Source organism: Cetorhinus maximus, chromosome 28 (genome assembly GCF_964194155.1).
Source record: "Cetorhinus maximus chromosome 28, sCetMax3.hap1.1, whole genome shotgun sequence".
In the NCBI taxonomy this organism is placed as follows: Eukaryota; Metazoa; Chordata; class Chondrichthyes; order Lamniformes; family Cetorhinidae; genus Cetorhinus; species Cetorhinus maximus.
The window spans coordinates 889,001-914,352 of record NC_135906.1 but is presented as its reverse complement, the minus strand read 5'-3'; the positions used below and the strand labels follow the sequence as shown (position 1 = coordinate 914,352).

The following is a 25,352-nucleotide window of genomic DNA, read 5'->3' as shown; positions in this document are numbered from 1 at the left end:
AACCATCGCCTCACTCAGGCTGAGAGGAGGAATGTTCGCCTGCCCCATCGGTTTTCTCTCTCTCCCTTTGATTATGGAATCACCACTTCAATCACTCCATTATTGTTGGCTGCCTGGCCATCAAGCTCTGGAATTCCCTCCCTACACATCTCCACCTCTCAATCTCACCTTGCTCCCTGAATGTCACTCCATAAAACTTACCACTTTGACCAAGCTTTTAGTCATTTGACCTAATATCTCCTGATGTGCCTCAGTGTCATATTTTGTTTTATATTGCCCCTGTGAAGTGTCTTGAGGGGGAAAGGAGGAAGTGGAGGATCATGATCAACATTTAGTTTATTAATTTTAGTGTCATTGCTTTTGCCATTTAATCTCTCCTACCTTCACCACATCATAAAATTGCTTGTTTGTTCTTTCAGGTAGAATCATTGCAATAGATCCCTGGACACAGTGCTTCTGAAAATCTCAATTTCCTGAATCAATCTGATAGCTTTGTTCCCACCCTGAAGAATAATTTTCCTATTTATTCCCCTTCCTCACAGCTAACTCAGTGACGATTGCGATCCTGTCTAAGGGAAAATGTGGTCTCTCTAAATGTGTGACATGCTACCCGGTGGCCATGGCAGCATCAGATCTACTGGTAATTATCATCGACCTGATATTGAGACACATTCCAATTGTTTATTGGGAACGGTTTCTTTTCCTGAAGTTCATGCCGATATGTAATATCCATGCCATCCTGCTTCATACAGCCACTGACTGTTCTGTCTGGTTCACCGTCACTTTCACCTTTGATCGCTTCGTGGCCATTTGTGGCCAGAAGCTGAAAAGTAAATATTGCACCAGTAAAATGGCAGCTATGGTTCTGGGAACAATGACTGTTCTGAGCTGTTCAACGAATATTATCTGGTGTTTCATATACACAGGTCAGTATTTGCTCTTCAACTCCCCCTTCTTTTGTTACGTAACAGAGTCTGTTCGGTTTTCTGCAGTCTGGGTATCAATTGAGTTCCTGCATCAGATTATAACCCCGTTTATCCCATTTGTTGTGATTTTGCTGCTCAATGTTTTCACTGTCAGACACATTTTAGTGAGCAGCAGAGCCCGCAGGAGACTCCGGGCTGACAGGAGTGGGGAGAGTCCCAGAGACCCAGAGATGGAGAGTCGAAGGAAATCCATCATTTTACTGTTTGTTATCTCGGCCAATTTCATCCTGTTATGGACAACGTTAATGGTTCATTCTGTATGGTACCGGATGTGGTTGTTATGGTATAGGTCTGTACATATTCAGGTAGTTGTAGAGGAGTTAGGCTTCATGCTGCAGCTCCTGAGTTGCTGCACAAACACTTGTATTTATGCCGTGACCCAGACTAAGTTCAGAGAGCAGTTGAAGAATGTGCTGAAATATCCATTAAATCTAATTGTTCATTTAATTCAATGATGAAAAGAACTGAATCACCAGGATTAAAATTGTACAGTTGAAGGGTCATTGAGCTGAAACGTTTCACAGTATCACAATATCTTAACAGTGCAGAAGGTGGACATTCGGCCCAACGATCCTGTACTGGCTATCTGAAAGAGCTTTCCACCTAGTTCCACTCCCCTGCCTTATCCCCGTCACCTTGCACATTCTCTCTTACATTGGGCAGAATTTAATGGGGCCATCGAGAGTGGGAATGTGGTGGGCGGAGTGACTTAATCTGGCAGGAACCGAAATCTCATCTTCCCGAAGGCAGAAGGTGGTGACATCGTGGATTTGTCACTGGACTCGTCATCCCTGAGACCCAGGGTAATGCTCTGGGAACCCAGGTTCAAATCCCACCATGGCTGATGGTGAAATTTGAATTCAATAAAAATTTGGAATTAAAAGTCTGATGATGACAACAAAACCATTGTCGATTATTGTAAAAACCCATCTGGTTCACTAATGTCCTTCAGGGAAGAAAATCTGCTGTCCTTACCTGGTCGGCCTACATGTGACTCCAGACCCACAGCAATGTGGCTGACTCTTAATGCCCTCTGAACAAGGGCAATTAGGGATGGGCAATAAATGCTGGCCTAGCCAGCGATGCCCACATCCCATGAATGAATGAAAAAAAAGAGTTTAATGTGTTGAGTTGGCGACGTTTCAGTGATGGGTCGGCATTCACAGTGTCCGATGAGGGGAACTTCTTTTCCCTCCATGAGCATCCCATGAATACTCATTAAATTACAACTTTTCCACAATAAGTCCGACCATCAAGATTAAGTCAGAGGTGAACGGGAAACTTGTGCCACCTGATTTAGGGCTGGTTAAAGGTGGCGTGCACCAGGTGAGCTGGTCCATTTGGACAAGCGGTGAATGGTTCTCTTTGCTGAACTCTGAGGCTAAGAGGAGGGGAACAGGAGAATGTTCACGGACATGGACTGTCAGTAACAGCAAGAGGGGAGAGGGGGATATTGCAGGTGGGGTCGGGATATCAATGGGAGCAACAGAAAGACATTGGAGGTTTGCGCGGTGTGGGTAGGGGTAAAGAATTGGGAGGGGAGCAAATGTCTGGCATACTGGGTTGAGACCATCCTGTCAGATGTCATTGTGTCCTGGGTGGCAGTTGTACCCCACAGGGGAGATCCACACTCAGAGAGGACAGTTGAAGCTTGATGGAGGGCAGGTGCAGTTTGAGGGAGGGCAGGTTAATGGTGTCTGAGGGTGAGTCGAGGGCTATGCATTGCACAATGTGGCATTGCAGGAAGGAGAGGAATTGCCAGATGAAGACATGAGGAGTTGCTCTCTGACTCAGGTGAGGATGATGGTGAGGATTCTGAGGAAGAGGCCAGGAATGTTGCAGCACCTTTCCAAGATGTGAGGGCCATGGAGGGATGTGCCAGGAATGTCAGAGGCTCGTCTTGTGCAGAAATGAGGCACCGAACTGAGCCACACCCCATTACCTGTAAACCATTGCCACCTCAGAATGGTCACCCATCTCTGCCAGCCTCAACCCTCCCTCCACCCGGAGCAACTCCCGCTGTTCCCGGACGGCCTGGAGGAGAACCTGCAGGGAGGCATCACTAAACCATGGAGCCACTCTTTGTCTCACCTCAGACATATGACTGAGCAGGGGTGGGAGTGAGAGGGTCCCAGGAGGTGATTGGACTGTGGGGGAGGGGAAACAGGGGGACCCAGGAGGTGATTGGACTGTGGGGGAGGGGAGTGAGGGGGACCCAGGAGGTGATTGGACTGTCGGGGAGGGGAATGACGGGGTCCCAGGAGCTGACTGGGCTGTGGGGGAGGGGAATGAGAGGGTCCCAGGAGCTGACTAGGGTGTGGGGGAGGGGAGTGAGAGGCTCCCCTGAGGTAATTGGATGGTGGGGGAGGGGAGTGAGGGGGTTTCCAAGGGGATTAAATGAAATTATGAGGGTTTGAATGGTGGGGGGGGGGGGGGGGGGGGGTGGGGTGGGGGGGGGGGGCGGTGGTGGGTGGTAGGGAGAGAGTGTGACAGCCCCAAACGGGGGGTGAATTCTTCGCTTGAAAGAATAAAATTCCTTTTCTGAAATTTGTGCCCCCAGTTGAGCTGCTCCCGGCTGTGGAGCTGGCATGTTTGTCCCGGGGTCTTTTATAACCTGCCCCATCCTGCAAATTAATCACCTGACAGTGTTCGGGCATTTCCTGCCCACCCCCACCGCCCGATCACACCTGCCCCACGTGCCCACCGTGTGATCACACCTGCCCCACGTGCCCACCGTGTGATCACACCTGCACCATGTGCCCACCGTGTGATCACACTTGCCCCACGTGCCCACCGTGTGATCACACTTGCCCCAGGTGCCCACCGTGTGATCACACCTGCCCCACGTGCCCACCGTGTGATCACACCTGCCCCACGTGCCCACCGTGTGATCACACCTGCACCATGTGCCCACCGCGTGATCACACCTGCACCATGTGCCCACCGTGTGATCACACCTGCACCATGTGCCCACCGTGTGATCACACCTGCCCCACGTGCCCACCGTGTGATCACACCTGCCCCACGTGCCCACCGTGTGATCACACCTGCCCCACGTGCCCACCATGTGATCACACCTGCCCCAGGTTTGATCACACCTGCCCCACGTGCCCACCACGTGATCACACCTGCCCCACGTGCCCACCGCTGGCTCTTTACATTTTAATTGGTCTGGTGTCCACGCCGGCTCTCGACACGCAAACGGAATTGGCCTCACTCCCACTCCCACCAACGGGACCCAGGCTTCGCGTATTAAATTCCGCCCAGTGTGTCTGACCGTCCGAGATGTGGAAAAGGTTTCCGTTTAGGACAAATACAGCAAATCAAATATTCATCCCACCCCGAGAGAGGGAAAAACCAGAGAAAAGGACAGAAGGAGATCGAGACTCAGTTAAATAGAGAAAATGGAAATATTTCCCACCCTTAATGTCTCTCTATTCCAGTCCAATCTTCAGCGCTGGGGAAATAATTTCAGAGTAAATCAGGCAGCTCGAGAATCGAACCCAAATGGTGACACAAAGGAAAGGAGAAAAGTCCGGAATGAGCTCGGGACATTTCGATTTTCAGTCTAACCCCCTCCCAACTGAGCTCTGTAAGGGGTTATTCAACCAAGGGGTATGGAAGTGGGTGAAGGGGCGGAGAGACGGTGGGAGTGAGAGGGACAGTGAGTTGGCCGTGGTCAATAGAAGGTCAGGAATGAAGGTCAGAGGAACAGAACAGGCTGGAAACATAGAAAAAGTGAGGAGCCGAGGCTGTGAGAAAGAGAGAGTAAAGGACAGGCTTGTTCAGTTGGTTGGGGTGTGGTGTTTATAATAACCGGGATCTGGGTTTGATCCTCTCCCAGCTCAGAGGGAATTGGACCAACATTCTGTCCGTACAATTATAGAATGATGCAAGGAAGCAGGAGGCCATTTGACATCTCACAGGCAATCTCCAACTTGGAATTCCTCAGCAGAGAGTTGAAGAAATGTTTGATCAAAATGAAATTCAACAACAGGATCAGACAGTCTCCCCTTGTTACCTCCCAATAGCACTTCACTGTTAAAGACTGAACTTTATTTCAGTTCATCTGTACTTGATGTACAATGCGGATCAGTGGGATTCCTGACCCATCCCTCCCTTCACAATCCATTAGTGTTGAGAAAGCAATTGGGGAATGTTATACACATGTTGTGTTCTATCGGTTTTTATAAACACTTGAATGTATTTCATGCCATGCCCAACACTGTGGGGTTTCCCCTGGTGTGTGAATGAAACTCAGTCAAGCATTGATAATGGCCACAGCTGTCCAAAGAATTGACTGCTCTCTGGGAAGTAAGAGGGCAGGTGGTTAAATTTTTCTCAAGGGTAGTTTTTCTTTCAGTGTTTGAAACCAATGTTTTCTTTTATCAGCCAAACCATTTAAATCACAGTAGAAAAGATGACAGCGTAGGCTGACAGGACATTTTGTAACACGTTTCACTGGATTATGGTACTTTCTCCATTGGAAAAACACCATGATGCACGTGAACAAATTCACAAGGCTGGTCAATGTTAGGCTCAACTTACCTTTAAAAGACAGATCCTTATGATGAATCATTGCATCCAAAACACATCGAAATTACAATGCAGCATCTAATAGGGATATTTAAAAGTGTGAAAAGACTTTATACTTCCCTTTCAGAATGTTCCAGACTCCTCAGCAGGCTTTCCATTTTCTTCACAAACTCTCAAACCTGATGTGTTTTTAATGTGTTTCCACAACCCCCGAACCCTCTGAATGGAAATGGTGTGTGGGCGGAAATCCGATTTCACCCCCATTTTAAATGGGGAAACTGAACTCAGCCGGGGAGGGGGGTGGGGTATTTTTCACACTCGGCGTTCCTGACCCACAAAAAAACCTGAGGAAAATGACATGGGCTCGGGAATGCAGAGGAAAATCGGATTTCCTTTGAAAATAAGCAGTGTGGCCATTCACACACTGAAACATGTCTCCGAACCCAGAGAGAAATTCAGCCCAGATAGAGAAATAGAGAGAGAGAGAGAGAGAGATGGAGGTAAAGAGGGACAGAGACAGAAAGAGAGAGAGAGACATGGAGGAAATGAGAGATAGAGTCAGATTGAGAGAAACAGAGAGAGAGAGAGAGATGGAGGTAAAGAGGGACAGAGTCAGATTGAGAGAGACAGAGAGAGAGAGAGAGAGAGAGACATGGGGGCAAAGAGGGACAGAGACAGAAAGAGAGAGCGAGAGACATGGAGGGAAATGAGGGATAGAGACAGATTTAGAGGGAGAGAGACAGACGTGGAGTCAAAGAGGGATAGAGAGAGAGGTTGTCAGGGACAGAGAGAGATTTAGTGCTCTGTAGACAGACTCAAAGTAAAAGACAGAGAGAGACAAAGATTTTGAGAAAGGAAGTGTGACAGTGGGTGTGAGACACAGAGAGACAAAGAGAGAGAAAAACAGAAAGAGACAGAAACAGATCGAGGGAGCAAAAGGGAGACAGAGAGATGTGTGTCAGTAAATTGTTGAATTAATGATGTTGCCTTCTTCCTTCCCTTCCCAAATTCCGACTGACTGTCTGTTCTCTATAAATATCCGGAGTCTCCGGATGTCCCTTTCACTCCCCTGACTGTTACTGAACCGGTTTAAGAGGTGATGCACTCTTCCCCCCTTTTCCGGGACAGTGATCGTGTCCCAGGCAGTCGGGTGGGAACGGAAGGTGAAGTGAAGAAAGAAAATGGAAGTGAAGCTGATGATTAAATAAAAACAAAATCCCGCAGCTGCTGGAAAACTTGTATAAAAACAGAAAATGCTGGAAAACAAAACTCTCGATGGTTTCTTGTGGTGTGGACAGACATTGTATTCGTCTCCTTGGCGCTGCTTTTTCTTCTTCTTTCTCTGTGTGGGCCGTCTCAATGCCTCGGAGACTGAGGAAGAGCGTTCCTGTGGTGAGAAGGTGGTTTACTGGTTCGCCCACATCTGCTTTTTGTTGTCTATGGTGAGAGGCTGCTCCCAGGGTCCAGCATCTCTTGTGGGTGTGGCGTGCTGGCTGGAAGCTGCAGTGTGTGCGCCGTGGGGTTTGTGTTGACCAGTTGAACCATCATCGGATTTGGAGGTAGAGGCTTCTCAGACTGCTGGTCACTCTCTTGTACCACATCTACTGGAGGTGCCATGGTAATCTCGTGGGCGGTAGGTTGGTCTGACCACTTTTCTGGGACCCACGATGATAGTGGACAAACCGGCTCCACAAAGAGAGAAGAGAGATGGAAGGTGAAGTCCGAGTCTGAATACTCTTCAGTGTTTGAACGCCCAGGACCGTGCAGTTCTGGCTGGCCAATGACAGCTGTGGTCTTGACACCCTCTGCCCTCTGGACGAGATCCAGGACCTCACAGATATCCCTGCTCAGGAGAGAGAAAGGCTGGTTACAGGTGACAGACATCAGCTCAAAGATCTGTTTGCTGCCATACCTCAGTGGTTCCAGGATCATGCTGATAACCGGGAGTCGGACTCCTCCTGCCCCGGAGAGTGGAGTGTCCGTCGTTCGAAACCAGAGGTCTTTGAGCAGCGGTTCCTTGTCTGACAGGACAGGCACTGAATCAAATTCAAAATTTGTCAGTTGACCATTTACCAGAAGGTCAGCTTCCAAAATGAAGAACCACAATCTTTGACCTCACCCAAGAAGCATGGCTGTGGCTCTTCTGGGATTTCGGACACGGCCTCATGGATGACCTTTGGCCTCTCTGTGGGGGGCTGGGATTTTGAGCTGCAGAATTTACCAAAGTGTCCGTGTCTGTTCCAGGGGGAGCTTTGGACCCGACTGGCAGGACACTGATCTCTCCTGTGAGGGGTTCACACCGCAGCGCTGGCAAGGACACTCTGCTGGGCAGCTCAGGAATTGCTTTCCTTTTTTTTTGGAAAAATATATTTCATTCATAAAATATCTGGAAGAACATTACAAAACATTTCTAAATCGCCCTCACAAAAAGTACAATTAAATTCAACTTTCACACATGGATCACGAGTTGCTTCAATACGATCAATGAATATTACAACCATTTCAATCTGGTCATTACAGACAATTAGACAATGGGATTGCAGTTATCAACAGACATCATGTTGCTCTCTGAGATGCATCAATACAATTATAATACAATGAGTATTCAATGCAGACATTAATTGTGAGCTGGACAGCCCAAGGGGTCTATACAATTCCCAGCCCCAAAGAGCGTCTTTCACCGAGTTGATGATCCTCCAGCTGCAGTTGATGTTTGTCTCGGTGTGTGTCCCTGGGAACAGCCCGTAGAGCACAGAGTCCTGTGTCACAGAACTGCTCGGGATGAACCTTAACAGAAACCACTGCATCTCTCTCCAGACCTTCTTTGCAAAGGCACAATCTACAAGGAGGTGAACAACGGTCTCGTCCCCAGCACAGCCACCTCGATGGGAACGTACTGCAACAGCGAGAGTGCCTCACACCTGACGACCAGGTTCCTACCCGCAATGGAGAGGAAGCGTCGCTCCCACATGGCCAGTTTTCTTTTCACCAGAGACACTCGCTCCTTCCAGTTTCTAACGCCTGGAACAGCTTGAACAGGGGAACGGCAAGTTCTAGAGCACAAGCCTTCAGTACTATTGCTGGAATATTGTAAGGGCCAGTGCAGATGCAGATCCAGGGCCTTCAGCCATTTCTTGATATCATCTGGAGTGAATCAAATTGGCTGAAGACTGGCATCTGATGCTGGAGACCTCAGGAGGAGGCTGAGATGGATCATCTACTCGGTCCTTCTGGCACCACTGATGACAGCAAACCTCAAACACTCCAATACAGTGAGCCCCCTCTCCAGGGGGTGAACATCACCATGGAAGAGAGTGAGGCAGCCTGAGTAAACACCCACACCAGCCAGGCTCAGGAACAGGTCCACAAGGAGGCCCCAGATCTGCTCACATCCCCTCCCCCTCATGCCAGGCCTGCTCACACCCCCTCCCCAACACTGGGTGGCTATAGATACCAAGCCTGGGGTCTGAAGCACCCAGAAAAAAAAAGAGCAATTCCTGCTTCTCTCAACCTTCAGTAAACCCATCATTCAGGAGGCCTAGTTCTGTGCTTGGATAGACTAACACCAGTCATTAGGTCCATGGAGATATTTAACTAACAAGGAGAATGCATAGACCATTCAGCTCCCAGACACAAGGTAGAAGGAGTCTCTGCTTTATTGATCATTTGATCATTGTTTGACCTGAGTTTGCTTGTGTTTCCTGTACAGGAGCAAGGCCAGCAAAGAACAAAGAAAAGTACAGTACAGCAACAGGCCCTTCGGCCCTCCAAGCCTGTGTCGATCATATTGCCCGTCAACTAAAACATTTTGCACTTCCGGGGTCCGTATCCCTCTATTCCCATCCTATTCCTGTATTTGTCAAGCTGCCTCTTAAACACCACTATCGTACCTGCTTCCACCACCTCCTCTGGCAGCGAATTCCAGACGCTCACTACCCTGTGTAAAAAAACTTGCCCCGCACATCTCTATAGTTTTCTCCTCTCACCTTAAATCTATGTCCCCAATAATTGACTCTTCCACCCTGGGAAAAAGCTTCTGACTATCTACTCTGTCCATGCCACTCAAAATTTTGTAAATTTCCACCAAGTCGCCCAGCAATCTCTGTCGCTCTAGTGAGCTTCAGGGGCATGTGGTTGGCATTGAAACAGAGGCCTCAATGTGAATGAGCTCAGCCAGGTAGTAGACAGTCGAAGTGCGCTCTGTAAGCCAGTCACCTGAAGTACAAGAGGACAAGGGTTCGAGACAGTGGCTGTAACTCCCAGTGAGTGACTACAGGAAATCACTCCCCATCCACCCATCACATACCATTCATTAGGCGCAGAGAGAATGACAGATGCCCTTCTCCAGACTTGGTGGAGCTGAATGGGATGCAGGTGGGCTTGATGGGGTCATTGCTCACATTGCCCTTCCTGGAAAGGCAGGGGAATCATTTTAGGACAACTTCAGAGACCACCAGCAGCTGTAGATCTTATTGACAAAGCGAGTAAAGATTCTCACCTCAAATAATGACACTCAATGGGAACAACAGCTCCATTCGTTCTCACAACGACAGATCCATGATACTCTGGGGTATGGTTCAGGTGGGTGGTGTAGATGAGGAAATCTCCAGTCATCTGAAAGAATCAGGTTAAAGAATGAAGAACTGTTCTGAAATGAGAATGTTCTCCACAGGGGTTAACAATGATGTCATCCCATCCCCTGAAAACAATTCTGAGGGGGATTGACAGGGTCAGTGTGAAGAGACTGCTACCCCATCACTGGAGAGTTTACTATTAGGGCTGTTAGTTCAGGTCAGGTGCCAGTCATTTAGGATTAACGTACCATGGAATTTCTTCATTCAGCAAGGAAAGAATCTTGGGAATTCTATCCCAGTTTGAGGGTGTTCAGAGAATGCTGTGTTTTGAAGAAGTCTCCATTGTCTCCTGTAGCTTAACTAAGTCTTCATTAACTAGAATTATTTTCACAGGTACAGCTTGGTCTACCCACATCTGTGTTCAGCAGCAAACCGACCCTGGGTCTGGGTCATGGGCCTTAAATTACTGTCGGCAGTAGTGTGCTCAGTCCCACATGTAACACTGCCAGAACATCCTGTAGGTCAAGCATTTTGTGACTTCACTGCCCCAGAGAGCTGTGAATGCTCAGTTATTGAGTATATTTTAGACAGATGGATTTACTTTGGGGCATCAAAGAATATGTTGTGGGGAGATTGGGGAACAGGCTCGATGGGCCGTATGGCCTCATCTGGTTATTTGTTGCTTTGTAACCTCAGCCCTTATCGAAGGAGAGAGATCATGAGCACAAGATCAAGGTCCATTAATCGGGAAGTCTCTCAACAAAAGGACAGCTTCAGTTAACAGTAAAAGGAGCCACAAGTGGACAATAACATGGAGCATGGAAATAGAACAGTTTGAAGCCAGGGCCCCATTTATTCCAATGGCAGGGAAACTGGGAAGTGTGGAGTTACTCTTTAGTCAAAGTGGACTTAATTCTTATTCCATTTTCTTCATTTAAGAGACAATCAAATTGGATTAAACTGGACTGAAACTGAAGTCTCCAGTTGAATTGATCTGAATGAGGGGAATAGAGATGAAAATCCTCTAAACAACAAAAGGAAAAGCTTGGAGGATCCAAAGAGAAGGTTCAAAACCAATGGGGCTGATGTCATACGTTGGAGAGACTCAGGAACCAGTTAAAGCAAAGTACAATACAGACTAGAAAGCTAATTTGTAGTTTTATAAAGCAGGAGACAGCTATCTCCTCAATATCATTGACATCTCACCCAGTGTTGGAATGAAGAGTGGGGAATAACCTACAGCCCAAGCTTAGAGCAAGAGCTGAGGATTCCCATTACCTGCAACCTGCTGCCACACTCATGGAATCCATAGTCAAAGAGGACAGTGTGGTTCTGAGAGTAGATCCTGATTGGCCAACAACCTGCTGTCCCTGGGGTCAGGTCAGCAGCTTTGATCAGGTGCCAGGTTCCAAATAAATCCAGCTGGACCCTCAGCAGCAGCTTGTCCTCTCCACACTGCACCATCACAGTCTGCAGTGGAGACACACTTCCACCCTCAGACACACGGAAATGGGAACCAAAGGGAGGCCCAGGAGGACAGACTGTCTGAGGCACAGGGGTGGCTTTGACTCTGGCCTAGAAACTGTTGCCAAGTATCAGAGCCACAAACAGCTCCAACTAGCACCAGCACTGGGAACAAAGCCCTCACTACAAAATCCCCCATGATACCAAACAACTCAACCACCCCTTCAGCCTCCGAGCAGCACCTTTTATACACACCAGCTGCACTCACCTGACATCAATGAGACCAGAAGCAGCAACGTTGAACAAATTAACCAGCCCCAATCTCCACAATCTCCACCAATGACAGAACTCATGGGTTTATTACCAGGAGGGCCGGTTTTATTTGGACCAATAGGAATCACTCTGAGTTGCTCTGGTGTCACCTGACTGAATTCAGCTCCACAAGTTCTCATGTTGAAGGCACCATTAATCCAATCATCTCACGTGGTTTTGTTCATTGATCCATGAGGATGACTGGTGGGCACTGCCCACACTGACCCAGGGAGCTTGGCGTGCAGTCTGATAAATGGAGTGATGGGAAATGGAGACTCTCACACTGCTACAACAACAACAACAACTTGTAATAAATCCCAGGAAGTTTCGAAATGTCATAGGTTTTGAGCAAGTGGTCGGGGAGAGGTGTGGAAGAACAGAAGGGAAGGTGTGTAATAGGGAGGAGGGCAAGAGAGATTAAAGGATAAAAAGTTTCATGGAACAAAAGCCAAAGGCAGTGGTAATTGGGAAAGGAAAGAAACAGAAGATGTGTCCAGATGAGGTGTGAATGGCTGCATAGCAACAGTCTGAATGTAACATGAAGAAATAAAGAAAGAAACGAGACCCAAACAAACCAGCAAAAAAAAACAAAATGAAGACAGAGGGTCTGATCTAAAAGTGTTGGCCTCAGTGCTGAGTCCAGAAGGCTGTCGAGTGTCCAGTCGAAAGAAGACGTGCTGTTCCTCGAGCTTGTGTTGAGCTTCATTGGAAAACTGTAGCAGGCCAAGGACAGAAAGGTCAGAGTGAGAGCAAGGTGGAGAATTGAAATGACCAGCAACAGGAAGCTCAGGGTGATACTTGTGGACTGAACGGAGGTGTCCGCAAAGCAGTCACCCAGTCTGCATTTGAACTCCCCAATGTAGAGGAGACCAAATCGGGAGCAGATAATACTGTATACTAAATTGAAAGTAAAGGAAATCGGTGTCCGCAGCATTTTTCACTTGAAAATCTGAACTTTTTCCTCATTTTGTTTTTAATGTCTGTGCTTATCCACAAAACCTCAGGAGATAAGGGTGATCGAGAAACATTTCATGTCAATTGATGAGTGCTGACTAATAGAAAAACAAAGTTAAACCATCGTTCTGCTGCAATGCTTCCTCTGTCTGAGGAGGGACTGATAAAGATTAGGAACATTGGAACATGAGGAGGTGGTTTTCCCTCCCACCATTCAGTTAGATCACAGCTGATTGGTCCCTCACCACCATTTACCCACCTTAGCACCAGATCCCTTGAAATCATTCCTCACCAAAAATCTCTCAATCTCAATCTTGTTATCTGCAGTTGTTCCAGCATCCACAGCCTTTTGGGGGTAAATTCCCGGTTTCTTTGTGTGAAAAGTTATTTCTTGATTTCCCTCCTAAATGACTGAGCTCAATATGTTCCCTCATTCTTCATTCCCCCAACAGAGGAAATAGTTTCTCCGTATCGACCTCTTCAATCCTTTTAACGTTCTAAACACCTCAATATGATCATTGCTCAATCTTCTAAACTCAATGGAATACAAGACAGGATTATACAACCTCTCCTCATAATTTAACCCTCGAAGCACCGTTTTCATTCTGGTGAATCTACCCAGCACTTCCTGAGCTGGGTGCCCAGAACTGAATATAATATCCAGATGGGGTTTGACCAAGGTTCAATACAACTGAAGCAGAAATTCATTCCTTTTACAATCCAGCTTCCTTGAGGTAAGGGTCAACATTCTACTCATCGTTTTTTTATTGCTACCTTTACCTGACCACCAGCTTTTAATGATTTGTGTCCTTGGACTCTCAAAACACTTTGTTCCTCTCCAGTTCCTGGTTTCTAACCATTTAGAACATTTTGAAATTTATTTTTTCAATTGCAAAATGGATGACCTCACTCTCACCCGCATCAAACTCCATCTGCCAAGGTTTTGTTCTCTTACTTCATCTTTCAATGTCTCTTTACCACTCCCCGCCTCCATCTGAACTAATTCCTATTCTCCTAATTCAGTTTCATGTACAAGCTGAACACACAACTCTATCCTGATCCAACTCACTATAAAAATGGTGAATGTTGAGCCACAGTGCAGATTCCTGTGAAACAACCCTTGTCACATCCCATCAATCTGAGACCAGACACTGTATCCCCACTCTCTGTTTCCTACCTCACAACCAATTTCCAACCCACATCTAAAGCTTCCTTCCAATTCCATCTGCTCTTATTATTGCCAATAATCTTTTGTGTGGCACCTTAACATGTTCATTCTGGAATTCCATATCTCTAACACCCATATACACCAGCACTTTTCCAGCACTTTCTGTTTTTCTTTCAGATTTCCAGCCTCAGCTGTATTTTTGCTTTTCTCCATCTAAACCCCTCTGTCTACCTTATTACAGACCTCCTCAGGATGTTCACACTGGTGGCACAGTGGTTGCTGGAATGGGCGACTGCTGCGCCCCAGCAGCCAGCTCCTCCTAACCCACCTGAAGGACAACCTAGGGCTGTGGAGGTTCGTGAGGAAGGGGAAGATTCTGAGAGAACCTCAGACCCTCATCTTCTCCTAACTCCCAGCCCCTCCACCAGAGCACTCATGCGCCGTACTTGTCCCAGTGACAATGGCTGCCCCTGCTGAAATGCAGGGGCCGCAGTCTGAATGGGTCCGCAATGTTTAACGGGTCCGTGCTCGATGTAACAGGCCACCACGCTCCTCGATGCTGTACAGCACGAGAGGTGAGCAGCCTCCTCCACCTCCTCTGAGGCAACTTGTCCTCAATCACTTCATTAACATCACCCTTACACAAGCTGTAAACACACATATCTATTGCAAAGAATGTTTGGGTCTGTTTTTGCACCCTCAGTGAGAATGTTAACAGAGTGAACGCGGTCTTTACCATTGGCACTGAAGACTGCATTCTGAAATCCAGCTCTCATTGACACCATCAGGAGCCAGGGTGTGCCCATGCATGTCCAGCAGTGGAAGGCTGTTTCCTTCTCCAGACCTTCAGATGAGGCTGTAATACACCAAGGGTTGTGGATTGTGCTGCTCCTTGCAGCATTTCTTGTTCATCAATGATCAGACTCAAAGATCAGATGGAGTTTATCAGGTGCACTTCAACCATGAGTGGTGTGTTGAAGACAGTCATCCACACGCGACTGTTACACACTGACTAAAGACGATTCCCCACATGTCAAGATGCCGTGTATGTTCCAGGGAAGGATGTTTGTGTGGTTTCTCCACTACATTTGAAGCCTTTGTCTTCTCGGTGGTAGAGGCTGTGGGTTCACAGGGAAGCCGAGGGGTTTGGCAGCACTGCATGTTGCAGATGTCACACACTCCTGACACTGGACACCGGTGCTGGATGGATCATGTGGAAGGTAGTTGGAGGAGTGGTGAAACAGTCTGTGCGACATCACCCTGCTCAATGTGTAGTCACTGCAGTTCTGTTCACATATACAATCATATTTTACTGATGAACATTCCCAGAGAGGAGTCACATCTGCTGAAAGTGCACGTTGAGAAATTGGGTAAGTGCTTACCATGATTGTGTATTTTTGTGAACGGTGGACTTTATGAGATGTTAATGTTTTAAACTGCCTGTACAAAGCAAATCTGTCTGTATCATAAGAGACGCTTCCAACTGAAACAATCCCATCAAATTAACAGGGAATCAAGTACATGTTTAAGTTTTAAACCTGGACACATTCCCTCTGTAGGAGCTCGTTGGTTTATTTTTAATGGTGAAACACAGCAGATTATTTGATTATCGAGTGTGGATTGGAGCAGCATTTTCAATAAGAGGCCGAATTCTTCATGCTGCCCCTTCCTGGTTGTGTCAGCTGGTGGACTTTCTGCTGCCAGACACTGCCCTCTGCCTACAGCTTATGGGCTCCCTGATCTCACTCAGAAACAGGCAGATATTGTGATTTCAATCACTACACAACAGAATTGGCAGTGGAGCTGTATCCGTTTTCCTGAAAACAATGCAGCTGTTTCTGCAGGTTGCACTGCACATGGACAACTGGCTAATGGGAACCATTTTAGAAAATAAACTAGATTAAACTAAACCAAGTAATTTGTATGGTATTTATACAGTTAATTAATAAACATTTCAAATTTCAAAATGCATTTCAGAAAGAGCTGTAACAGCTCAGATTAATATTAAAATAGTGCCTGTTGCGATGTGCAAAGCTTGTTTAGTTTGCTGACATTTTATAATTAAAGACTTTACAGTGCAGACCATCCATTCTGCCATGCTATTGGGCCTGGGGTAGTGTGGGTGATGAGGTAATATGGTCAACTCCCCACTTTTCACACATCACCTTGAACGGTTTTCCAGAATATTGGGCTCCGTTGTCCGAAACAACTTCTTACGGTGCCTCAAATAGCCTGAAGATTGAACTCAATGGGCAGAAAATTTCGGCCCCGTCACGGCCATAAAAGTGCCCAACCAGGTACTTTTTAAAGGATGTGAGGCAACCCGCCTCCACCATCCTCCCAGGCAGTGCATTCCAGACCGTCACCACCCTCTGGGTAAAAAAGTATTTCCTCACATCCCCCTAAACCTCCTCTCCCTCACGACTGACCTTTCAGCTATGGGGAACAGCTGCTCCCTATCCACCCTGTCCATGCCCCTCATAATCTTGTACACCTCGATCAGGTCACCCCTCAGTCTTCTCTGTTCCAGCAAAAATAACCCAAGTCTATCCAACCTCTCTTCAAAACTTCAATGTTTCATCCCAGGCAATATCCTGGTGAATCTCCTCTGTACCCCATCCAGTGCAATCTCATCCTTCCTATAATGTGGCGATCAGAACTGCACACAGCACTCCAGCTGTGGCCTCACCAAGGTTCTATACAATTCCAACATGAAATCCCTACTTTTGTAATCTATGTCTTGATTGATAAAGGCAAGTGTCCCATATGCCTTTTTCACCACCCCACTAACATGCCCCTCCGCCTTCAGAGATCTATGGACACACACACCAAGGTCCCTTTGTTCCTCAGAACATCCTAGTGTCATGCTATTCATTGAATACGTCTTTGTCAAATTACTCCTTCCAATGTGTATAACCTCACACTTTTCAGGGTCAAGTTCCATCTGCCACTTATCTGCCTATTGACCATCCCGTCTATATCTTCCTGTAGCCCAAGACACTCGACCTCACTGTTAACCATGCATCCGATCTTGCCACCATTCGCCACTTCTGTCTGCTTTCTGTCCCATAGCCAGTGTCATATCCACAATGTCACTGCCCCTTTAATCTATGGCTTTCACTTTCCTAACATGTGACAATTGAAAGTCCATATACATAACATGAACCAGGCTGAGCTCATCAACCCTCTCCATTACTTCCTCAAAGAACTCCAAGTTGGTCTGACACGATTTCCCATGAACATAGCTGTGCTGCTGCTCATTTATGAACTCATGGGGCAGAATGTTCTGGGTGACGAGCGGGGGGGTCGGGCCCCACACATCAGCATTTAAAATGGCGCTCGGTGACGCCGGGGGAGAGTCCTGATGTCACCGCGCACCATCGTGATATTTCGCTGGGCGGGCGCGCGATGAAGTGTGACACACGCCTGCCATTAATTAAAGGGCTTGTTAAGGCCCTTAACTCAGCAATCGACGCTGATTTTGAGGTGCCCGTGTGATCTTCGGCTCTGTGCACGGGCACAACGGGCAGGTGGGTAAGTGACTTTTTAATGAAACTCATCCACGGGTGGGATATGTGGGCTCAGTGGGGTTGTCAGTGTTTTATGTGAAGCATTTACTGCAGCAAGTTTTTTAAACTTGCCTGTGTGATCTGTAGCAGCTCAGAACGAATTCCAGCAGCTTTCTCTGTACTTTGACGCTTCAGCTCAGCACTCTTCAGTCAGGAACCTTTATCGGGCCTGCAGCTTTCCAGAGGCCTCCATTTAGCCTGGGTATGGGTTCTGACATCTCCACTGGAGGCAGCTACTCTGAGGAGGAAGGGAGGGATAGAATAAGGAGGAGGCCAGGAGTGGACAATCTGCCTCCAGGGGAGCCACCTTTGGGAGGCCAGGCACAGACACAAGGGGCGCAGGTCCAAGAGGGAGTCCAAGGTGGAAGGGGCCGCAGAAGATGCCACTATCCCACTGCCAGGATATACAGGCGGCGAAGCAGCTACCTCAATATGACTGAGGTGCAGTACTGAAGGAGGCTCCGACTGTCAAAGGAAACAGTCAACAGCATCTGTCAGATACTTGTCCCTGAGATCTCCCCTAACTGTGTGGGTGGACACCCCATGCCAGCGGTTCTGAAGGTCACAGTTGCCCTCTACTTCTATGCCTCTGGCTCCTTCCAGGGCTCAGTGCGTGATCTTTGTGGTGTCTTCCAATCAGCTGTCCACACTTATGTCAAGCAGGTTACACTCTGTCACGCTCTGTTCAGATGGGCATTGACCTTCATCCACTTCCGCTGTGACCAGGCAAGTCAGACACAGATAACCAAAGGCTTCGCGGCCATTGCTGGCTTCCCCCGCGTCCAGGGAGCTATAGACTGTACACATGTGGCCATCAAGGCGCCGCAGGTGAACCCGGTGCCTTTGTCAACAGGAAGGGCTTCCACTCCATGAACGTGCAGATAGTGTGTGATCACAGGATGCTGATTCTGAAAGTCTGTGCAAGGTACCCAGGCAGCTCCCACGACGCCTACACCCTCAGACACTCCCAGGTGCCGGGGCTCTTCAGTGCTCTGACTCGGCTGGATGGATGGCTGCTGGGTGACAAGGGCTATCCCCTCAGAAGGTGACTCATGACGCCTCTCCACTAGCCAAGAACAGAAGCTGAGCAGCGCTACAATAGGAGCCACGCCTCCTCAAGGGCTGTGGTGAAGAGAGCCATCGGTCTTCTCAAGTTGTGCTTCCGATGCCTGGACCGCTCAGGGGCCACACTCCAGTACCCCCCAAATCGTGTCTTGGTGATAGTGGTTGCATGCTGCACTCTCCACAATCTTGCACTGGAAAGGGGGGATGCAGTGGATGATGAAGACCTTGACGCAGTGGATGAGGCTGCACACGATGAATCCAGCAGTGCCTCAGAGGATGAGGAAGCACAGGGCAATGATGAGGGGCAGCACGCCAACCCGCTACTACACCAAGGAGGCAGGGACACCCGGGAGACTTTAATCCAACGAACCTTCAGCTAGCTCCACACACATGGATCTGCAGGACCAGAATTGCCTGGCGCATCCATAAGTGGCACTTAGGTGCTACATCTTCCACCTCATCAGCTGCAACGAAGGGCTTCCTACATAAACATCAATGTCCACTCAAATACTCATGATATGTCTGTGAAACATACAAATGCAGCACAAAGGAGCCTCGCTCAGCCATGGTAACACATGTGGACTTTATTTCCATCCATCAGATGGTGCCGCAAAAATCAAAACAAAATGTTGCTCCAACATTGAAAAATAGAAATTCCCTAATCTCGGGCCAACACAAAAGCACCAGTGACAAACCCGTGGTGGGCCTAACGTGCCTTATGCTTACGTTTGTGGGTGCTACGTCTTGGTCCCACCCCATCGCTCGGAGTGGCTTGTGAGACAGCCTGCTGACTCTGCTGTCCTGTTGGCCTCGATGACCTTGGCGGACGTCCTCTGGCCCGTGGAGCCTGTGCTGGCACAGCCTGGGAGGGAGTGGCCAGTTCCACAGCTGGCACCTCCCCAGTTGTCGCAGCCTCAACAGATGCAACGGTCACTGGCAGAGGGGCAGAGCTGCTGCCCTCATCCGGAGCGCCCTGAGAGGAGCACGCACAGACAACAGGCAGCTGCTGTGCTGATGTGAGGTCACTTTGGACCCCCCTGCTCACCGTAGGTGGATGGGCACCGTGCTGGGACAGTTGGTGCCCAGAACATCTTCCACATTGCCAATGACCACCTGTGGCCAGTAGCGCTGTGAGGACTTGCAGGTCCGAGCGTAACCCCATCAGAAGCTGATCAATTTGTTTGAAGCCCCTCTCCATGAGAGTGGCCAATCTCTCCATGGAAGAAGCCTGACGCTCTGACATGAGGTTCATGCCATCACTGACACTCTGCCTGGATTCCTCCAGCACAGAGACCAAGTGACGCACACTCTCATGCAACACTCCCAGATGTTCCCATGCACCCGGCCACTTGTCCTGCAGCTGCTGCATGGCGGACATCTCCAGAGGCACATCATCACTGCCGGACTCAGCATGTGCCTAGTCCCCTGCAGTCCTCCGGCTGCTGACACCATCGGCTCTCTCTGTCTGTGCCATCTCCTCCAGCGATTGTGTAGTGCCCTCTCCACAGTGCTACAGGACACTAGCCGATGTTACATTCCCCACTGATGTGGTAGTCGCTGCGCTGGTGCCTGCCTCACTGAAATGGTGTGACGCTCGTGACAATTGATACCCCTCAGGTGTGGAAGGGGGCATCTGGACATCCTCATTGCGGCCATGCTCTGATGATGCTGAAATTAACAAGGACAGTGGGTCAGTTAGCGTTCAGTCAGAAACACAATTCATCCCTTTCCCCGGAGGCCCAAACATTACAGGTGCATACAGACAGGCTGGTCAGATGGCCTAAGGAATGCCACATAGAATGTTATGTGGATAAGTGTTGAGGTTATGCACTTGGGCAGGACAAACAAGGTACGGGAATACAGGAGAAATGGTAGGACCGTGGAAAGTAAGGATGATTACAGGGACCTTGCTGGGCAGACCCGTTAAGGTAGCAGAACAGGAACATGGTGCAGGGAGAACCCATCTTCTCATCAACCACCAAGCCTGATGTAAGCATGGTCACTATCTGCTTGACCACCCAGCTCACGCCAAATGCCCAATGCAGTAACGACACTAAGACATGGAGGGGGGTGGCCCTCAAAGGCTAAGGCTACCTGCTGGGTTAAATGGCCAAGGTCAACATGGTCCTCACCCTTCCAAAGCTCAACAAATCATTGAAGCGCTTGTGACACTGGATCCATGTTCACTGCACAACATCCCTGGAAGTGACCACCTCCGCCACCTCCTGCCAGGCCCACTTCATCACGTGGGGGGGCCCTCCTCCTCCCATCCTGGGGAAACAGGACCTCTCGCCGGGCTGCCACCTCCTCAACAAGGGCAGCAAGGCAGTCATCAGAGAAGCGAGGGGCACATTGGCCCCCTGCTGGCCCACCCTGCAGCCTGCCCTGCTCCTGGCCCACACCCTGCAGCCTGCCCTGCTCCTGGCCCACACCCTGCAGCCTGCCCTGCTCCTGGCCCACACCCTGCAGCCTGCCCTGCTCCTGGCCCACACCCTGCAGCCTGCCCTCCTCCTCTGGCCTTCCCTCTACCACAGCCTGCTGTGCACACCCCCTGCAGTACAACCTGGAGCTGGCCATGGTGATCAGCCTAAAGGAGGCTGCCTGGCCTTATTTTATACAGACTGCCGGTTCCCCATTGGAACCAGCGGTCTGGACACGCCCGCAGCAATTTTAAAAGTCCCGCTCTCCACGAGAGTGTGAAATGCGCTGGGTGGGCCTTAATTGGCCCCCCTGCGAAAAATGGCAGCGCTGCCCACAATTGCTTCAGCTCCACCCACCCACCGAACGGAAAATTCAGCCCATGTTTTCCAAGCCACATTTTAAGTTGTTGCAGATTTTAGAAGTTAGAAGTTTCCCCCAATGTTTCACTGATGTGAGACTGGCTGGTTTGTAGTTACAGGGTTTATCCCCCTCTCCTTTTTTAAACCGGGTGGAACATTAACAACCCTCCAATTCTCTGGCATCACCCCCCATATCCAAGGAGGGTTGAAAGGTTATGGTCAGTGAGCCCAATATTTCCACCATTCCTTCCCTCAGTGACCCTCTCACATCCCATCCAGACCAGGTAAATGTTTTACTTTATTGTGGTATAAAAAGTGTTGGATTGGAAGGGGTTAACTGAACTTGTTTGTTCAGTGACTGTAATTAATGTCACTCTCCATGGATCCTAATTGTGTCACTGGTGGGTTTCCCTCTTCTGTTAATAAGGGAATCCGTTCAATGTGTTATCCCATAATGTCAGCGGGAACATCACCACCGGCACTGACAGGGATCAGCGGCTCCAGAGAGAGGGAGAGGATGGATCGGATTCAGAGAACAATGGATTGGAATGTTACAACAATGGATTGGAATCTGAGAACAATGGAATGGAATGTTACAACAATGGATCGGAATCTGAGAACAATGGATCGGAGTTTAACCGATGGGCTTGGCTGGCTTTCTAATAATTCTGATTATATGACATTATCATGGCGAGTTTATGGACTACTTCTGGTTATTCAAGCAGGTTACTACCCCATCCTCGCTATTGTTGGTGTCCCTGGTAAGTCTGTTTCCAGCAATTATTCGATAAACCGTGTTTAGCTGCCTTAAAGGGATGTTGGGGAGAGGAATTGGGGTGGGATGGAAAGCACAAGGTCCATGGTCCCACTATCAGCAGCTTGGATATGATTCCAGACAGCAGGATGAGGGGCAGAAACATAACATTACCCTAAATGCTCACGCTGACACTGGATGCTACAGGCTCTGTCACAGCTGGTCCCAAGATAAGGAGAACCATTGCCTCACTCAGGCTGAGAGGAGGAATGTTCGCCTGCCCCATCGGTTTTCTCTCTCTCCCTTTGATTATGGAATCACCACTTCAATCACTCCATTATTGTTGGCTGCCTGGCCATCAAGCTCTGGAATTCCCTCCCTACACATCTCCACCTCTCAATCTCACCTTGCTCCCTGAAAGTCACTCCATAAAACTTACCACTTTGACCAAGCTTTTAGTCATTTGACCTAATATCTCCTTATGTGCCTCAGTGTCATATTTTGTTTTATATTGCCCCTGTGAAGTGTCTTGAGGGGGAAAGGAGGAAGTGGAGGATCATGATCAACATTTAGTTTATTAATTTTAGTGTCATTGCTTTTGCCAATTAATCTCTCCTGCCTTCACCACATCATAAAATTGCTTGTTTGATCTTTCAGGTAGAATCATTGCAATAGATCCCTGGACACAGTGCTTTTGAAAATCTCAATTTCCTGAATCAATCTGATAGCTTTGTTCCAACCCTGAAGAATAATTTTCCTATTTATTCCCCTTCCTCACAGCTAACTCAGTGACGATTGTGAAGCTGTCTAAGGGAAAATGTGGTCTCTCTAAATGTGTGACATGCTACCCGGTGGCCATGGCAGCAGCAGATCTACTGGTAATTATCATCGAACTGATATTGAGACACATTCCAATTGTTTATTGGGAACAGTTTCTTTTCCTGAAGTTCATGCTGATATGTAATATCCATGGCATCCTGCTTCATGCAGCCACTGACTGTTCTGTCTGGTTCACCGTCACTTTCACCTTTGATCGCTTCGTGGCCATTTGTGGACAGAAGCTGTAAAGTAAATATTGCACCAGTAAAATGGCAGCTATGGTTCTGGGAACAGTGACTGTTCTGAGCTGTTTAAAGAATATTATCTGGTATTTTATATGCACAGGTCAGTATTTGCTCTTCAACTCCCCCTTCTTTTGTTACGTAACAGAGTCTGTTCGGTTTTCTACAGTCTGGGTATCAATTGAGTTCCTGCATCAGATTATAACCCCGTTTATCCCATTTGTTGTGATTTTGCTGCTCAATGTTTTCACTGTCAGACATATTTTAGTGAGCAGCAGAGCCCGCAAGAGACTCCGGGCTAACAGCAGTGGGGAGAGTCCCAGAGACCCAGAGATGGAGAGTCGAAGGAAATCCATCATATTACTGTTTGTTATCTCGGCAAATTTTATCCTGTTATGGACGACGTTAATGGTTTTTTCTGTGTGGTACCGGATGTGGTTGTTACGGTATAGGTCTGTACATATTCATGTAGTTGTAGAGGAGTTAGGCTTCATGCTGCAGCTCCTGAGTTGCTGCACAAACACTTGTATTTATACCGTGACCCAGACTAAGTTCAGAGAGCAGTTGAAGAATGTGCTGAAATATCGTTAAATCTAATTGTTCAATTAATTCAATGATGAAAAGAACTGAATCACCGGGATTAAAATTGTACAGTTGAAGGGTCATTGAGCTGAAACGTTTCACAGTATCACAATATCTTTAGAGTGCAGAAGGTGGACATTCGGTCCATCGATCCTGTACTGGCTATCTGAAAGAGCTTTCCACCTAGTCCCACTCCCCTGCCTTATCCCCGTCACCTTGCACATTCTCTCTTACATTGGGCAGAATTTAATGGGGCCATCGAGAGTGGGAATATGGTGGGTGGAGTGACTTAATCTGGCAGGAACCGAAATCTCATCTTCCCGATGGCAGAAGGTGGTGACATCGTGGATTTGTCACTGGACTCGCATCCTCGAGACCCAGGGTAATGCTCTGGGAACCCAGGTTCAAATCCCACAATGGCAGATGGTGAAATTTGAATTCAATAAAAATCTGGAATTAAAAGTCTGATGATGACACCAAAACCATTGTCGATTATTGTAAAAACCCATCTGGTTCACTAATGTCCTTCAGGGAAGAAAATCTGCTGTCCTTACCTGGTCGGCCTACATGTGACTCCAGACCCACAGCAATGTGGCTGACTCTTAATGCTCTCTGAACAAGGGCAATTAGTGATGGGCAATAAATGCTGGCCCAGCCAGCGATGCCCACATCCCATGAATGAATGAAAAAAAAGAGTTTAATGGGTTGAGTTGGCGACGTTTCAGTGGTGGGTCGGCATTCACAGTGTCCGATGACGGGAACTTCTTTTCCCTACATGAGCATCCCACTAATACTCATTAAATTACAACTTTTCCACATTAAGTCCGACCATCAAGATTAAGTCAGCGGTGAACGGGAAACTTGTGCCACCTGATTTAGGGCTGGTTAAAGGTGGCATGCACCAGGTGAGCTGGTCCATTTGGTCAAGCAGTGAGTGGTTCTCTTTGCTGAACTCTGAGGCAAAGAGGAGGGGAAGAGGAGAATGTTCACAGACATGGACTGTCAGTAGCAGCAAGAGCGGAGAGGGGGGTATTGCAGGTGGGGTCGGGGTATCAACAGGAGCAACAGAAAGACACTGGGGTGTTGTACGGTGTGAGTAGGGGTGAAGAATTGGGAGGAGAGCAAATGTCTTGTTTCGGTCCATCATGTCAGATGTCATCGGGTCCTGGGTGGCAGTTGTACCCCACAGGGAAGATCCACACTCAGAGAGGGCTGTTGAAGCTTGATGGAGGGCAGGTGCAGCTTGAGGGAGGGCAGGTAAATGCCCCACGTGCCCACCATGTGATCACACCTGCCCCAGGTTTGATCACACCTTGCCCACGTGCCCACCATGTGATCACACCTGCCCCAGGTTTGATCACACCTTGCCCACGTGCCCACCGTGTGATCACACCTGCTCCACGTGCCCACCGCTGGCTCTTTACATTTTAATTGGTCTGGTGTCCACGCCGGCTCTCGACACGCAAACGGAATTGGCCTCACTCCCACTCCCACCAACGGGACCCAGGCTTCGCCTATTAAATTCCGCCCAGTGTGTCTGACCGTCC

At 48.3% G+C, this 25,352-nt stretch overlaps 1 protein-coding gene across 1 annotated transcript in view; it reads right to left on the bottom strand.

Annotated features, from left to right (window-relative positions):
• Positions 1-24,724, bottom strand: part of LOC144668735 (zona pellucida sperm-binding protein 3-like) — a 170,153-nt gene extending 145,429 nt beyond the window's left edge. The window contains exons 1-2 of the mRNA XM_078531065.1: positions 24,635-24,724; positions 10,021-10,136 (exon numbers count right to left, since the gene is read on the bottom strand). Of these exons, the coding sequence (XP_078387191.1) occupies positions 10,021-10,136; positions 24,635-24,724 (206 nt within the window). The remainder of the gene's footprint in view (positions 1-10,020; positions 10,137-24,634) is intronic.
• Positions 24,725-25,352: the final 628 nt, after the last annotated feature.